Source organism: Malaclemys terrapin, chromosome 11 (assembly GCF_027887155.1).
Source record: "Malaclemys terrapin pileata isolate rMalTer1 chromosome 11, rMalTer1.hap1, whole genome shotgun sequence".
In the NCBI taxonomy this organism is placed as follows: Eukaryota; Metazoa; Chordata; order Testudines; family Emydidae; genus Malaclemys; species Malaclemys terrapin.
This window is the reverse complement of record NC_071515.1, coordinates 54,504,843-54,522,868: the sequence shown is the minus strand read 5'-3', so window position 1 is coordinate 54,522,868 and position 18,026 is coordinate 54,504,843. Positions and strand designations below refer to the sequence as shown.

Genomic DNA, 18,026 nt, shown 5'->3' with positions numbered 1-18,026 from the left:
TGTTTAGTTTGATCAATAAAACAATTTAATGTTTGTAACTTGCAGATAGTGCTTGTGAAATTTACCCTTTCAGCTGTGTACAACAGAATTATGATGGATCATCTACCTGAGTTCTTGAAGATCTCTGGCATTTTTCTTGTTGAGTGCTCATGAAAGATCTGGATTGATTGCCCTGGAGACTGAAGTTCTCTGTGTACATGGTAACAATATGGTGCAAGGTCTGCCGTATTGCTTGGCTAATGTGCCTCAACCCTAACCTGGGGCAAATGTCTCTGTGGGTGAGAGGGTAGTTCAGGCTCCATGTACATTCAGTCCTTCCTTGGGCTTTCTGCTCATGGCTTGCCTTACATGGGGAAATTAACCAGGATAGCTATTGTGGATTAAATTGAAGTGGGAAAAGATGCTCTTTTTTCTACTCAGGGAATTATTCTAGAATAGCTATAGCACTTTAAACTCACACCCTACCCTATTCCAGAATAACTTCCCAATGTAGACAAGCCTTTAAGATATCAAAAAAGGGGATCATGCATGTGCATGAGAGAGAGATGGAAACCTATTAACTAGGAACTGGATGAAGGCAACTAAATTCATTTCACATAGGCTACTTGAGATCTGTGCTTTGAGAATATATCACACGTGCTTTATTACAACAGGACTGTACATAGTCTTATGTGCCTCCAACTTTTAAAAAAAATGGTTGGTAATATATGTTCTTATCTACAGTATTTCATATCTTAACGATGAGCTTTTTCTAATATATTTGATATTTATCTTGCTTGTATGTGTTTTACTGTAGTTTAAGAAGTGAATGTTCAGAGTTACGGAAGTGTCAGATACATAGCTTAAAATAAATCAGAGTGCAACAGGAAAATAGTGAGTCAAGCACAAATATTTGAACAGCTGGCTACAGATGGCAGATGTGACTGCATGATTGACAAGAGTGTGACCATTATGGCAGATTTAGCCATCAATCAGTTGCTTGGAAATCCCTGTAATGCTGTTTCAGAACAAGTATTGTATTTTGGATTGGAGGTATTGCATTCTTTGGTGGAAAACGAGAGAGAGAGAGAGAGAGAGGAATTGGCTTCTGTTCTTCATGGCATTTAACTGAAAAAATCTTTATTTTAAATGAAGATAGCTTAGCATTTGCTTGTTTTTACTGATCTGTAAGGATGCTATCTAAGCTTTTGTCTTAAAAATTATTTACCTTTTAATGTCTTCCACATCAAAGGTTTATTTCAGGATAGCTGGCATGTATTTCTTTGTTACCAATCCCATGTTGCTGCCAGAAAGAAGGAAAGCAGAGTCCACTTCGTTAATGCACATGTATCATTTTTCTACTTACTTATTCATGTCTTTTCAGTGCACCATTTGCCATGGTATTTAGAATCCATGGCTAACTTTGTTTCTGTGGTAAGATCATCCTCTGCAACCTGAGAAAATCCCAATAATAAAATCCCCTAAGCCAAATGTTTTTGTTTCATTTCATAAACATGTGCTTCACTTTGTAATCATATTTGTTTCTAGTGCACAAAAAAGTACTCCTATTGTTCAAGCCAAAAATCTTTGTAATTCTTTGAGTAAAAGACTAGTCTACTAACTGGTTAGGCCTTCCACTCCTTGGCTTCTTTTCTTTGGTTACGGCTATGCTTCAACTTATTTGCTTTTTCAGCACTTAGCTGAAGCCCAGCTATTTTCTTTCCAAATAATCAAACTATGCTAACAACACTCAAGATTGATCTGGGGCTGGTTAGACAGCAAAGCAGGGCTTTTAAAACTGATGATAATTTGAATTAATTTGGTCTGTCTTCAATGATCTTTACCCCTACAGTGAGAATGGTAGAAAGTTGTGATGAACTTTGACACAGATTCCTTTTCAATCACAGATTAGAAATATGGATTTTCTGTCTTAAATTCTGGAAGAGATGGGGAAGAGCTCAGGATTACATTGGTCACATTTTAGCCCATTGTTTCCTTCTACTTTCTTTAACTTTATCCAATTCAATGAGCTAAATACATAGGAAATTTGAGGGCAACATGTGCCACTCCATATTTGCTAATGACTGGGAACAGATTTTCAGACAACACCAGATGTGTCGTTTATTCATTGTTTGTTCACTGAAATACATCATTTCTGTTGCATTGAACATCTTCCCTAATTTAAACAGCCATGCCTTTTATCAGGGTGCCTATTAAATGGGTTACTGCTTTGGCTATAGGTTTTTACCATTTTCTAAAACATTACTTTGTGTTTTATTATTTCAGCAGGCAAAACCTTATGTCTTTGATAGAGTGTTACCACCAAACACGACCCAGGAACAAGTTTATAATGCCTGTGCCAAGCAGATTGTTAAAGGTAAGTGATGTCACAATTGCTCTCTATTACAGCAAATGTAAACCTCAAATTTTTTTCTGGATTTAACTATAAAAGCTGTATTGTCCCATTTATATTGGAGTTCATCCTCTGGTAGGAACCAGCTTTTAAATGCGTTTTAAAAACAATTTCTGCTAATGTGGGTTAAACACAGTTTGTTTAGTAAATGTGGAATCATTTTAAAACACTGTCAGAAACTATTTCCTCCACTAGATAAAACAATAGGAAAGCACCTCATCTAGAAAATGGCTTTCTAAGATTGGTTTAACATGTTTTTGTCTGCTGTACTGTGACTATGGAAACTGTTTTAAACCCATGTTAGCAGGAACCTTTTTTTGAAAAAAGAAAAAAAAAAAAAATCCCACAAAACAGTAGTGGAGACTGCTTTCTAAAAACTTTCCTAAATGTGGGTAGGACCATAGGACAGGGCCTGGTCACCTATCCAACTGAAGATGATAGACTGGCTTCAAGAAAGATGAGAAACTTCAGTTTTGCTAAAAGGATGAAGATCAGCTGCTGCTGAGGTACTTTACTACAACAGTTTATGGCTTCAAAGATGTTTATTGTCGAAGACAGGGGTCGGCGACGTTCGACACACTGCTCTCCAGGGTAAGCACCCTGGCGGGCCGGTCCAGTTTTATTTACCTGCTGACGCGGCAGGTTCGGCCGGTCGCGGCCCCCACTGGCTGCGGTTCGCCATCCCGGGCCAATGGGAGCGGTGAGAAGCCGTGGCCAGCACATTGCTCGCCCGTGCCGCTTCTCGCCGCCCCCATTGCCCTGGGACAGCAAACTGCGGCCAGTGGGGGCCACGATCGGCCGAACCTGCCGCATCAGCAGGTAAATAAAACTGGCCCGGCCCGCCAGGGTGCTTACTCTGGCGAGCCACGTGCTGAACGTTGCCGACCCCTGGTCTAAGAAGAGAACACGAAGGGCTTGATTCTGCTGCTGCTTTGAGCACAGATAGCACCCATTAAAGGAAGCTAAACACACAAAAAACGTACGTCTACACTGTTGCTGGGAGCATGCCTCACAGCCCAGGCAGACAGACATGCGTTAGTTCTGCTTAATCTAGTATGCTAAAAATAGCAATGTGGACTTTGAAGCATGGGCAGTGGCATGGGTTAGCCACCAAACTATGAGCATGCCTGACCCCTGGGGCCTGAGCTTGGTTGGCTAGCTCATTAGCACACTAACTCAAGTAGAGCTTGCATGTGTCTGTCTGTCTGGCCTGGGAGTCACGCTCCAAGCTGCAGTGTAGACATACCTTAGTGACAGTCAGATTGCACACCAGTATCTGAAAAAAAAAATTACTATAAGTCATTTCAGTTTTATGCTTTAACTTGAGAACCCTGAACTTATTCAGCACCCTCTAAGGATGTGATCCAGAGGGGCTGAGCAATAGCAGGTGGCCATGTAGTTGTTCAGGACCTCTCAGGGTCAGCCCAGATCTGTTTCATCATGGCAAATAAGACACCAAGGCAGATGGTTGCACTTTTTGGATGCTGAAAGCACTTGACAGCCTTACTTAAAGCTTTTTAATACTCCTTTAGGGTGTTATAAACTGTCCAGAGGTGCATCGATTTGTTGTTTAATGCAGTGTTACTCTGTGTGAGGCATGCTCCCTGGGGGTGTGAAGGGCTGGCTGGGGAAGTGTGGACCGACCTCTGTTGTTCTCCAGAGCCTCCCTTCCCCCCCATTCTCCCAAAAATGAAAGCTGTGTCTTCAGCTATTATGGTTGCAAAGGAAATCTACACTCACTTCGTGTTTTGAACAGATGGATATCCATCTACCTGAGTTCATAGAGAGCCTGAAACAACAGCTCTGAGGTCTGAACTGCCTCATTCTTTTTAATGGGGTTTAACTCCGATGCCAATGATGTTGTTTTAAATGTCAACATTAACTATTTCATGGCTCAAGGTTTTAAAAAAAAAAAGTAGTATCCTGCTATGAAGATCTACACCCAATGTTTTCCAAAGGAGGGGGCCCAATTATAGGGATTGTGTAAATTAGGAAGGGTCTGCCTTTAGCAACACAATGGGAGTTGGGTTGAGGGAGTAGGGGAATGATTTGTTTCATTTTCCTCAACTGGGACTCAGCTTTCAAAAGCTTTTGGAAAACACTGATTGAATGCATTCCACTGAAAATATTTACTGATGTTATCTTGCTGGCATCCTGGGTGCCAGACTCATTGGTTTTATGTTTAAGTAGCTTTCCAATAGTTCTCTTGCATCTTTATTCAAAATATACTCTCACAGGACCCAGTGGTTTCATTGTGATTAATATAATTGTGGAGAATGCCAGCTGGCTTAATGACTGACCGCTGGTTTCTAAAATTATGGTTATAATAATTGCATTGACAGTAGAATTTTCTAAATGAGTCCTTTTTAATAAACAGCAATAGCTAAGCCAAATTATTTTCATATCCCTATGTATGTGGACCATATGAAACCATACACTTTTGTACAGAAACAATCTATGTAGTATAATAATCTAGATTTTAGAGGCATTTGTTAATCTCTCCAGTGTGGTGATTTTTGTAAAATCCATTTTTTTGAAGGATTATAATAGGCCGTGGTGGGTCGTATAGTCATTCTTTTTTCTTTTGCTCTATTTTCTGCCCTCCTGTTCTTTCCCACTCTGATCTGGTCTTTTATCATCAGAAAAAAGGCTTCAGCTTTTTTCCTATACAGAGAGATGATTAGGTCTGAGGTCTTTGTCTTTCATGCACTGTCCTATTGGAAGAATACTGCTGACTGAAAGGAATTAAACACCATGGTTACTAGACGTTGTTAAACTACGTGGTCGATATGTAATGGCCAACACTAGCTATTCAGTGGGCTTTGCTTTTTAGTTGTAGCAATTTTTACTGTGTATGTGCAGCCTTGGAGGAAGAGACAATGAATTGTTTTAATGATTTCTTTGTGGTAATTGCTTTTTGGGTAGTTCTCATTGAATAGCCCATTGACTATCTCTTTCAGTTACTTATGTACTTTTTTGAATATTTAATTATAGAATTGTAGGTGGAAGAGAAATACTGGATTATACTGCCTACCTCTAGGATAATTGATTCAACAATATTTTTAAAACTGTATATTGTTTTAGATTATATTTAATGTTTAAAAGTCTTGCCATAGGATCTTGTATCAGATATAAATACCAGTAACCTGTTTAAACAGAATGAGCAGAATAAGGCCCCTCTTCCCCCCGCCCCTTTTTTTTTTTTAATTAAAAAAGGCTCATGAATTCTGGAGGAAAGCATTTATTCTCCACAGAAAATAGGAGCACTGAAGTAATTTTTTTAAATTTAAAAATACATGCAAGAAAACTTTCATTATACAGAGTCTACAAACAGGGTCTACAAACAGGTTTAAGGACACAAGTGGCCTTATTTTCAAGTTTAAGTGTTTCTTTTTACAGGCTATTCTTTAACACTGCTTTAAAAAAAAAAGAAACGGTGGAAAGGAACAGACAGACTCTGTGAGAGGGTATAAGTATGAGAGGGTTAAGTAGCAAGGACATGAATGATAACAAAGGAGAAAAATGACTGGAATGGGCCAGAGAATGTGGTCCCATATGACCTGATCCTCAGTGGTCAGCATGTACTAATATTTACCACACCGTAATAGCTGAATGGCTGAGCTCACTGTGTCGATCGAGGGAAGCAGGGAGGGCAGGCATTTGGGTACAGGGGGATATCCTGGATTAAGGATTAGTTTCATTTGGATTTTAGAGTTTGAAGAAAAGAATAACACTTAAAATGTGTTTATAGAGACCGGTTGGGTCAGGAATTAATGATGACTCAGAGGGGCACTCGAGAGAGTGTGTGTGTGTGTGTGTGTGTGTGTGTGTGTAAATGTGTACAGATCACTTCTCACTCCATGACTCTTTGCAGGAGCTGCAGTCACCAAAGGCAATATAACTGACAAAGGCCAAAGCAAAAATCTCTCTCACAAAGGAAGAGGACATTTTACGTGGAAAGCTTTCCATTGTGGAACCCTCTTTGTTTATATATTGCAGCAGAACCTTAAATGTTCTAGGCTCTAGCTCAGAGCAGAGGAAGATAGTTCATGTCACAAAGAGATTACAAGCCAAAAGGACAGAAAACAGATTGAGAGAAAGGGAGAGAAAATAGAAAGTGATAAGAACCAAGTGTATGTATGCATGTGCACACATCCATCCGAATGTGGTGTGAGAGAACCTGAACCTAGAACTTCCAGGGCTGTAGTGGTCAGGACCAACCCCTTGAAGCAAATGCTGTATTTAATTTTGGAGCCAGTGAAGGTTACATATCAATTGTGTAATATGCCATTATGACATAGCGGGGCACAATCCAGACTAATGAATAGCTGTGTCACCCCTGCCCTGTAATCTGGGGTGCCCCTTATAATGCTTTGCTGCTGTAGCCTCCAACCTGGATGGCTCACAAACAAACAGCCTCCAGCACGTAGTCACTCCCAGATATGGCTGTGTGCTGCAGCCAGCCACGCCTTGGTTCTTACCAGCCTTGGCTATGCTGCAGGGTGACTCCAACATACCCCCAGTTCCAGCTGTTCCCCAGAAATGTAAGTTCTGTACTGCCCAGCCCTCTCCTGGACATTACAAATATATTTAGTCCCTTATACCTTTAAGGGAATACTATACTATTTTATTATTTTAAATAGAGTACCCAGACACTCCAATTTAAACACAATAGATAAAACAGTAAAACCAAGTTTATTAACTATAACAAGACGGATTTTTAGTATAAGTAATGAGGCATACAAGTCAGAAGTGGTTACAATAAAAATGTCTTTTAGTGCTGAACTTGACAAACTATATTAGATTCAAGCAAAGTTTCCCACCATATGCTGCAGCAGATTACTGACCAAACTCTCAGGTCAGGACCCCTCCTCCAGAGTCCAATGCTGTTTCCTTTTGTCCTTCACAGGTAAAGAGAATGAGGTGGGAAGGGAGAGAGAGAGAGAGGGATCTCTTGGGCTGTCTGCCCCTTCTTTTTATAGTCCTGTCCCCCCTCCCTCTCAGAAGCAGTTCTACCTGGGAGCCAAGGGGAGAGGCAGTCTGGTGAAGAAAGGAAGCTCCATGCAGTATTTTTGCTAAGATGTACATTTTTGTCCCCGCCCCCTTCCTTGCCAAAAAATGGCCTCTTAGCACATCATGGTCCATCAGCCTTGTTGACTCCTGGCTGAGGCGTCAGCTTGCCCTTTGTCTCTGGGGAACTGGCATAGCCTCTCCCCAGACTTATCTTGGAAACGTGCTTATGTTCATAACTTTAGAGATAATGTTATGTGTATTTTGGCATGATATTATTGTTCAGCAAATTGAATTTTTAAATATCTCACAAGCCATACCTTGTGTGACCCTCCTTTCCTCCACCCCCTTTCCATGAGACCTCCACAGCTCGCTGCATTTCTCTTCCACCCCCTTCCCCAGCAAGGCCCCCCTCCTTGCCATTTCCTTCCTCTCCTCCCTATGACCACCCCCCTCCCGTCTTGGGGGAGAGAGGGGAGGAGATGAGGGACATTGCGAGCAGTGGCTGGGGCCCAGGGGAAGCTTCACCCGCCGCCCTTGCCTCTTCACCATGGCACCCCCCCCCACCTCAACTATGGCGCCCTGGGCTGTCGCCCACCCCTAAGGTCAACTCTGGTTCTCCCTTCCACTTTCACTACCACCACAGCTATTTCCCAGATTTTCATTGCTTTAGGCATTCCTCCCTATCCAGCCACCCACGACAGCCCTCCTAGGCTGCCCCAGGCATTGTTGGTTGCCTAGACTAACATTTGAGTTTCTAGGGCAAGCCATTTTAAAGTTTTGATTATCCACAAAAGTTAAGAAAATGTTAAATGAGAGAATCCCCTTGTCTGATGTGCCTCAAGCTTTCTAGAAAAATGGCATTAAAATCGCACCCAGGAAATTACAAGTGAATTTGTTTAGTTTTGGTGTAGGCAGGTATAATGGTGGTCAGAATCAGGGCCTATAAATAATTGAAGGCTAGCTGCAACCAGACCTCTGGGAAGGCTGTTGTCTCTATAATATTCAGGCTAATACTGCTATAGGCATTTCTGTCTGCCTGAGCTCACGCTTCATTTAACTGCAAATCAATAAGATGCTTCTTCCAAAAGGGAATTCTGAATGAATGTTGTGAAATAATAAAGAGAAACTCAGACCTGTTTAGAGGCCCTTTGGTAAATATAATGAGCTGGGCTGAATTCATGGACTAGTTTGTTTATACCAGAGTAGACTTCTTTTCATACTCTCTTTCCATTTGTGAATTTATTACAGGCCTTCTCCCACTAGGGAAGGGGAAAGCTACATTTATATATGGAAAGAGGAGATAAGATGATCTGAGTGCAAATGTATTTTAATCACCTTGATGCACAGATACTCTGGTGCTCTGCATTATTATCTGATCATTTGATTTCAGGACCTGAAAAATTTACCCAGTACTACTAGCCTGAGTTCTTAAAAATCCATGAGTGTTACGAACACCTGTGTATATTCCCCCTCCCCCCCCCGCGCCTGAAGAACCCGCTTACGTTGTAAATAAACAATTATGTACTGTTGTGTGCTGTATTGTACTATAACATTGTACCAATCAACTTTCTTTTAATATATTTTTAAAAATATAACTTCGCTCCTTTTCCTTTTTCAATCTTATTGTATATCAGATTATGGTGTTTCTTTGCTTGAGTTGTCTTCAGTCTCTACTACCTCCCTTTTTTTCCCCCTGCTTTCCTGTTCATTTATATTTTCAACTGTCTCCCTGTATTTTCTCTTTCTTGTCTCACTTTCCCCTCTTCATCTCCATCTCCCTCCTAATGTATCCTTCCTGTTAATCTCTCTCTTCTTCTCTCTGGGCCCCTCCATGCATGTACCCTCCTGATACCCATCAACCTGCACAGAAACAGAGGTTGGAAATCTTATCCGATACCTAATAGCCAGAGAGGACTAAACCTAAAAGCCAAAGACTGCTAGGAAAGATGGAGGGCCCATTGTCAAAGGGCAGTGCCGAGGTGAGGATTCATTTTCCCTCATCCTGTATGCACCAGAGAAAGGACCGAGTACTGGAGTTCCTACCAAGTTATTGTCCTTGGACCCTGCTTGGGACTCTGTTTTATTTTTTTAAACCAGTCTCCAGCTCATAGTTGGTTGACCAATTTGAAGTCTCCATTCAGCCTTCTCTGCATGCTAGAAGGGTAGGGGAGCATTTTTATTTCTTGTGTACACATACGCGGTCTCTCTCATTCTCTCTTTCCCCCTCCCCTCCTGGCTGCTACAGTGGCAGGTGGCATGTCTCTGATACTTTATACCGCTCCTCAGTGGCAAGAGGTGTGTCCGAATGGGACACCGTGCCACACTGAGGGTATAACTACACAGCAAAAACTGTGCACAGGTGAGCCAATCCAGGCTAGCTTGAATCCTACTGCAGTGAAGACACCTCTGTGTGAGCTTCAGAGCAGGCTAGCAGGCAGAGTGAGTACCCAGTGTCCATGCCGGGTCTGTACTATCCAGAGAGGGTGTGGGCTACGTTGGCTCCAGTGCCTGCCTCTGCAACTGCTGAGTGAAAGTACAGCAATAGAAGTTGAGAAGATGTTCATTTTTCACTCTGTGGTAGTATAGGGAAACTCTGAGCAGCCACAGAGGCTCTGGCGCTGTCCCTCTGCAGAGACCTAGGAAGACAGCACTACATTTGGTTATACTCGATTCATATTCAATAATTTGGTTTGCTTGTTTACTGGCAGCCATAAGGGTTAGAAATTTAAGTGGTGTGTATATTTTAGTGTTTTGTAATAAAAGCTGCTGTAAGTAGATGGCCATTGCCCAGGAAAGCGTCCTACTCTCATGGGTAAATCAGCTTTCACTTGGCTAACACTCCTTGCAGATTCCTGTATTTAGATTTGTAGAAACTAATACTTACGGTATGTTTCTGGTTTTTAGAGTGCTTATCTTTTGTGTGATAACTCACTGTTTAGAACTTTCTGGTTACTCCATTTTTTAATTTCTTTTTAGTTTTTATAAAAACTTCTATAGGCGTCCATTCTATAAATTAAAAACATAGTGCTAATAACACATTATAAAGGATTGTTTATTCTGCCTTAACAGATAAATATTCGCCAGCAAATATAATCAGAATAAAATAAACCCCAAATCTTCCAGCTCTCAGGCTGCCCCCTCCCCACTACTCCCTGGAAAATTAATGAAGCTGTAAATATTGCCAATGCCATGGGTATGGGAAATGGTAGTATCAAACTTATATCTGAGTTTTTCATTTTCTCTCCAGTATTTGATAAATTTAGGGGGTACAAATGATTTTCTAATTATCTAAATTAGATCTTGTTGTAAAGAAATCAAATCCCACTTTTTTCATTAACATAGTGACTTGGTGCATCTACGTGCTTTTCTGTTTCTTTCCACAAATTTCTTCATTTTCTTATTGAATTTTGATCAATGTAAATAGTGATTTGCTAAACACTTTTCTGAAAATGCAGTATTTAAGACAACAATGTGGATTTTGATTATTTTCTTCTTTCCTGCAGATGTTCTTGAAGGCTACAATGGAACAATTTTTGCTTATGGACAGACGTCTTCGGGAAAAACACATACTATGGAGGTAAAGTAGCAATATTTGATTGTAATTGAGTAGGAATTTGGGAATTAAATGGAATCGGTTACTTCAGACAATCTGGATGCCTAGAAAAATGAATTGTACTTCTGTGGCATACAAATGGCACATAAGAAGACATACATATGTCTTATTTATAATGCTTGTAGAGATTTCTTCAGTGTAGAATTTTCTCAAGGGTTTTTATTGATAAGTAGCTGACATAAGGAACAGTGAATGACACGTGCAAACTGCAGCTTCTCCAGATTTATCATACCAGGTTAGATGTATGTATTTTTAGAGGTTTAGAATGGGATTTGTTAATCACAGAACAAAAGCAATAATAAGGGTTTGTGTACTCATCTTGAATGCCGCATTGTGAAAATTCATCCTTCAATTTTTGTTTTTCTCACTTGCAATCCTCTTACGGGAATTCTACTCACGCATGCTGCAGCATAAAAAGCTGAGCATTTGAATCATTGCTCTTGAAGAGAGGAATGCAAGGCCAAAGGCTGAAGTCCCGAGTATATCAATGTTTCCAGCATAGAGAAGTATAATGTGGTCTGCAGCCTCAGGGCATCTTACCCTTAACAAGGGGAAGGTACCCTACAAGCACAGGCAGTTAGATGATATTTTGATCTCTTGATCTAATCCTCTGAATCTCTGCAAACATTTAATTGTGTGATGGGTTTACTTACACGTGATGCAGTCTGAGCGTTGGGCTGAGATCTGTCTCACAGCAGGAGCCTCCCAAAGTCAGTATATAAGAAGCTGGATAACTTTTTTTTCCAGCATATTTTCAGTTCAAGCTACAAACCGTAAATAGAAGGCCGTGAAAGAAGCAGCTCCAACCAGGAAAGAAGTCTTATTCAAACTTGTTTAGCAGCATCAAGCAGATTTGCTGAACAATTAATACAAGTGACCTAATTAACCTAAAGGTGTAGGGAGAAAGCCAGTCATGTTTTCTTCAGCTTTTTAATTTTTTTTGTTTTGTTTTCAGGTGCTTGTAGAATTGCTATTTGTTTGCCACAATTGCTCCTTTACAGAGCAATGATGGCTCATGTCTAATTAAGTCTGCCCTTACTTCCTTTTGTAAATTGAGGGCTGGGAGGGGAGAGGAAACATCAACTCAATCCACACAGATGGTGGATTATTCAGTCATCCCACCAGCTCAGAATGTAATTAAATCAAAATGTCTGCAGGGCTTGAGCTGGTGCTTTCACATACTATGAGGAAAGATTTCTTTAAGTCAATTTATATTCAGAATTACAGACTCTGATAAGGAAAACTGCCTGCTGTGGAAAAAGGGGCATTTTCTTCCTTCCTTTTTTTTTTTTTTTTTTTTTTATTTAAAAAAAAATTAATAAAGCCACCTGTCACATTTAAAGAGGAATCATGTCTGTTTTCAGCTTTAATCTCTCTTTTTAACCCAACATCCTCTTGTAATGCCATTACAATACTTTAAAGGGGGAAATACATAAGGTGATCTAAAATAGAAGAAATATTAAATCCTTAAGGTGAAGCTTTTATGGTGGATTTTCTGTAATATACGTGAAATATCTCACATTTCAGTGTTACACTTAACAGGACAAAGTAGTACAATGGAGCTCTAGTAAACCCATGTCTTGCATTTGTAAGCCTGAGAGAGCTACATTGAACTAGATAAGACTTGTATCAATCTGCATGTATAGGGAGGTACCTTTTCTTTTGTCCACTAATCTCACGTAAGTTTATATTAAATTGATTCATATGGGCTTTGAGCTCACGCTAGACTCTTCAGAAGCAAGTCTGCCATAGGTCCTTGTTGTTGTGTCAACAGCCTGAAATAAGAGCACTGTCTCAGTGTTACAGTTCACTAGCTGCTGCTTGTCGCCCATGTTAAAATGTGGGAAATAATGTTCTTATTAAAATGAAGGGTTTTAATGAGCAAAGCATTGCTGTTTTGGTGTGTTCACTGACAGCACTGTCAGGATGGCAACAGTAGAACTTTCCTCTAAACCATTCTTGAGGTTACAACTGGAACAATGAGAGTTTTGTAGCTTTAACTTCTGTGTGACTAGGCCACCTTGGTTTCTCTTGCCTTCCAACATTGATATGATTTTTTTTTTTTTAATTCTAATACAGTGGAACCTGCTTCAGTGAACTCTGATTTTTGTGAAACTCGATTTATAGTGAAGTAGAATAAAATTTTCTCCTCTTTCAGTGCATCACAATGTGCAAATGTTAATAAATCCCACTATGCTGAGCCTCTTGAAAAAAGTATTTCTGTGTGGCAGGAGGAAAAATGTTGTCTTTGTGAGCATGATATTGCTTCCATTGAAGAAAGTTCCTATTGACCTCAATGGAAACAGGGCTTGGCCCTAGAAGAGGATTACAAAGTGTATTCTGGGTTTTCAATTTGCATGCACACTTCATTTATCTTTTTTCACATAGACCCTTTGTTTTTTGGGACTGGCCTATGTACGTAAGGAGAGGGTGGAGCATGAGAGCTCATTAAGGAAAGGAGAACTTTAGATTTTATGTTTTTACATTGTCATTTATTTGGGATTTGTGTAAGATATTCTCTTCCCATTAGAGAAAGCACACTCCAGGCAGTACTATAGGGCAGGTGTGCTAGCAAAGTTGATTGCAGACTGATCCAAAGGGCAGGAATTAATGGCATTAAAGTTATACTGCAATGCCAGTTCCGTAATAGCATGTCTTAATGGCACAGACATAGGCAATGAGGCATGAGCCCTTTGGTGGCAAGGTAAAGCGTGGATCATCCCCACTCCCTCCCCCGGCCCCCAAAATAATCAGGGATTCAAAAACAATTTATTTTTAATTTAATATATCACCTCTATTTTTCTTCTCACTGACTGCAGCGTACCACTGTACTGAGCAATGCAGGCTTCTCATTCTTTGAGGAGGTGAAAGGGTTGCCATACATATAGACTTGGCAGAATTTGATTTTTTTTTCCCCATCAGATAATGTCAATGTCTATTTTGAGCATTTCTACTTGCACTGATTTAAATTTTCAGTTGTGTGAAATTATGGGGTTTAAGTTTTTGTTTGTTTGTTTTAGTTTTAAATTTGTATTGATTTAAATGTTCCAAGTTGTGGGAAATTGAGGAGATGAGACAGTTATTTAATGACAGACATTGAGATTCAAAAAGTGTAAACTTTATGATCATTAAATCACAAATTGTCAATATATACAGAGTAAATATAATTAAAACAAACACAAAGTTGTCAGGCAGCATTTTTCTTAGCTTGCTTATCTGTAAATTTTAATTATTGTCGATGGAAATACTTTTACAGTGGTTTGTATTTGTATGTTGAAATCATATTTACTAACATTTACCAGTAAAAATCTAATTCTTCCAAGCCAAACTATATAGTGGTTAACGTTAACTTTGTATAAATACCAAAACATATACACATTTTAACATTAGTTGAATATTCATGGTCTAAATATAGCTGAGTTCTGCTTTTCTAGGAAGGGGCATGTAGCAGTATAATTGATTCTGTTTTTCCCTAGGATCTGTAATTCAAGGGCAGAAAACTAGTGGATACGTTGAACAAAACCCTTGAGATAGACCGCTATATATAGAATGTACCAGTTTTCATGTTTAATTTCTGTCATACTGGCTTAATGTTTATAAGATGACTGTCACTCCACCCGCTCCAGTGTATTTAAATGCAGCAAGTTGTATCTACAGGGACTGTATCTGAAAACAGTAATAATAGCTGACTGATGGGTAGGACAGTTGTATGTGACAAACCACTAAGATCCAGAAATTTGTACATTGTATAAAAAGCTATATAACTAGTCTGTAAATTCACAGTTTTTTCTTCCTAACTTGCTCTGATTTTTGTGTGTTGCTTTTACAGTTGAAATGGGTTTTACTCATAGAAATGACTACTGACTATATTTTTAAAATGATTTCTCATGATTCATAGCAACATGGACATCTACCCAATTTTTAAAAGTAGCGGTATGATACTGAAATCAACATCTTCTCTGATGTTGACCATTTTTATTAGTGATGTTAACACTTTTATGGGGTTTGTTTTTGCAGACCATATCTTTCTTGAGTCCATATGTTCCAATAATATTTCATAATCACTGGAAAAAATCCTTTCTATTGTATCATCAGGCCCTTTCTTTAACTATGTGTGAATGTAAATGACTGCACAAGGTGTGAGATCTTTTTCTGCTATTTTCATAGAAAGATTTTGTTTCAAGCTCTGATCATAATTCACTTTTAAGGTTACTCATCTGTATAAAGGAAAGCAACAGAAAGGGGAAACTGTTTTTACTTAATATTTGGAGCTGCTTGATAGGGCATAGGAAGCTGGCTGTGCCCACTAAGAGAATGGTCCTGTTTGCAAGACTCTGCATCTTGGCAACTTGCCCAACAAAATCAAGCCACAGTGTAACCAAAATACCCGCCTTCCCAGATTCCTTTTTAGCTGCCTGAACCAGTGAAGTGGTAGAATAGAGTCTGATGAATGCAGCTTCAGGAGGTTTTTCTTTTCTGCAGGTTTCCATACATCTCAATTTAACCAGGAAGACCATTCCATATTTTCTGAGTGGGTTTTGTTTGTGTGTTTTCGCTGAGTTAAATCGGAGTTGGATAGTGTGATTGGCAGTAGGAGAGCATTCTGCACAGAATGCCGGCAACTGACAAAACTAGTGGGCACTTTGTAGAGTGAAGAGTGCTAACACACTGAGTCACTCTGCTACCTTTTAATGTGTGTTTTACATCAAGCAAATCCCTAGAGAGCAGGGGATGTGTTCAGAGGTGCCGACTGTGTGAAGATTTGTTTGAGGAAGGCCTTCTCTATTTTGACACACAAACAATCCTTTCCAAGTTACAGTTTTCCATTGTGTCTTTAGGGGAAGCTGCACGACCATCAGTTAATGGGAATAATTCCAAGAATTGCACATGACATCTTTGATCACATCTATTCCATGGATGAAAACCTGGAGTTTCACATAAAGGTAAATGCAAAATGACTTGTTATGTAATGGGTCAGATGGAAGACAATGAACTGAATGGTAAAAACTCAATCTTGTTACAAAATGTAACATTTCACTACAGGATTTTTCATTTTCCTTAGGTGATTCAAAGACCCATTCATATAAAATAGGTTTTTGTACAGGAATCTGATATAGCTGTGTCTGCTGTAGTTAGGCTTTGGAAAATATCCTTGAGTTTTTTTCTTTTTGTATTTCTTTCAGATCTCTGTAATAGTATAATGCACTGTTTTTCTATATTGCTTCCCTAACTCAAATACATGGAGTTTCAGATCAGCCCTTGTTGTTGGTTATTAACAATTTGATATGCATGGCACTTTAGCGAGAGACTATAGAGCAGGGGTGGGCAAACTATGGCCCGCAGGCTGCGTTCGGCCCATCAGACCTTTTAATCTGGCCCTCGAGTTCCCCCTGTGGAGTGGGGTCGGGGGCTTGCTCTGTTGCAGCTGGGGAGCAGGGTTGGGGGCTTGCCTCACTCTGTGTGTGCTGTGGCTCCACGCGGCTCCTGGAACCAGCGGTATGTCCCCCATAAACATAGGAGCAGCCAGGGGTCTCCGCACGCTGCCCCCGCCCAAGCGTCGGCTCTGCAGCTCCCATTGGCCAGGAACCGTGGCCAATGGGAGCTGCAGGGCAGCACCTGCAGACGGGGCGGTGCACGGAGCCGCCTGACCGCGCCCCCGCTTAGGAGCCAGAGGGGCACATGCTGCTGCTTCCGGGAGCTGCTTGAGGTAAGCACTGTTTGGAGCCTGCACACCTGACCTCCTCCCGCGTCCCAACACCCTGCCCCAGTCTTAATCCCCCTCCTGCCCGCTGAACTCTTCGGTTCCAGCCCGGAACACACTTCCCACCCCCCCCCCCCCAGCTGTACTACTGGGCTGCTGGATGATCTTGGACAGTCTGTTCACCTCTGTGCCTCAATTTCCCCATCTGTAAAATGGGGATAATGATACTGACCTCCTTTATAAAGTGCTTTGCGTTCTACTGAATAAAAGTGTAATATAAGAGCTTGGTATTACTGCTTACTACTCTGGTAAATGTGTTAAGTAAATCACAGGTCTGAGAGACTTAACTGGCAGAGATCTGTCTTTGAGCGCTGCTCTAGTAATTGAAGTAGGGGGCGGAAATAATGCTTTTAACTATTGTGAGAACACATCTGTAAAGTTTTTTAAAAAAAGTTTATTTTCTGATTTGATTTATTGTTCAAAGCCTAAATTTGTGATCCAAGTTACCCAGTAACGTCAGTAATCACTTGTAAAAAAATGTATTAGACAGATTGATGGTGTCAATTAGAGTGCTAGTCTGAAAAATGAGGAGAATGGGGCTTGAGCAACCTAAAGTTTACTCCCATCTCTGCCTCTGATTGGAGCAAGTAGTTTAAGCTTTGTGTGCTTCCATTTCCCTTTTTTTAACACAGGGATTCTTACCTTCTCACAGTGCAGTTACAAGGATTAATTTATTAGCATTAATGTTTGCAGATTGCTTTGAGGTCCTCTGATTATAGGTGTTATACAATAGCAAATTATCAGTATTTATTTATTTTGACATGGGATAAGTGAATGTTTTGAGGCCTGAGGCTCATGGTCTTTGGAAAGCATGGAGCCATAATCATCTCTCCTTACTCAGGCAAAACTCCTCTTGATTGCAGACTGCAGAAGGGAGTGCTGTCACATAGCCCATAGTGACTTGTGTGTGTGTGTGTGTGTGTGTGTGTGTGTATATATATATGTGTATATATATATATAAAAACAGGTATCTTCTTGTTATTCCCAGACACTTAAAGCCATGCCACTAAATTTCAGTTTTAAAATCTGTTTGTTTAAGCTATAACAATCTCTTGTTGAAATGTGTCTAGAAGTCAATTTAGTTTAAATTCTGGGCCAGTTAGTTGGATTAGAGTCACTTGCATGCCACAGTGATGGCATAGTATAAAAATATGGGTAGAATCCCTGTAGCTTTGGGTGCAACTGCATTAACAAAATGTAGACCTGTAATTAATCACTGGTGATTCTCCATCAGTGGTAGCAATGAT

General features: G+C 40.2%; 1 protein-coding gene across 1 annotated transcript in view; it reads left to right on the top strand.

Annotated features, from left to right (window-relative positions):
- KIF5C (kinesin family member 5C) overlaps positions 1-18,026 on the top strand; it is a 123,240-nt gene that overhangs the window by 36,501 nt on the left and 68,713 nt on the right. The window contains exons 2-4 of the mRNA XM_054044542.1: positions 2,266-2,356; positions 10,909-10,982; positions 15,857-15,961. Coding sequence (XP_053900517.1) covers positions 2,266-2,356; positions 10,909-10,982; positions 15,857-15,961 — 270 coding nt within the window. The remainder of the gene's footprint in view (positions 1-2,265; positions 2,357-10,908; positions 10,983-15,856; positions 15,962-18,026) is intronic.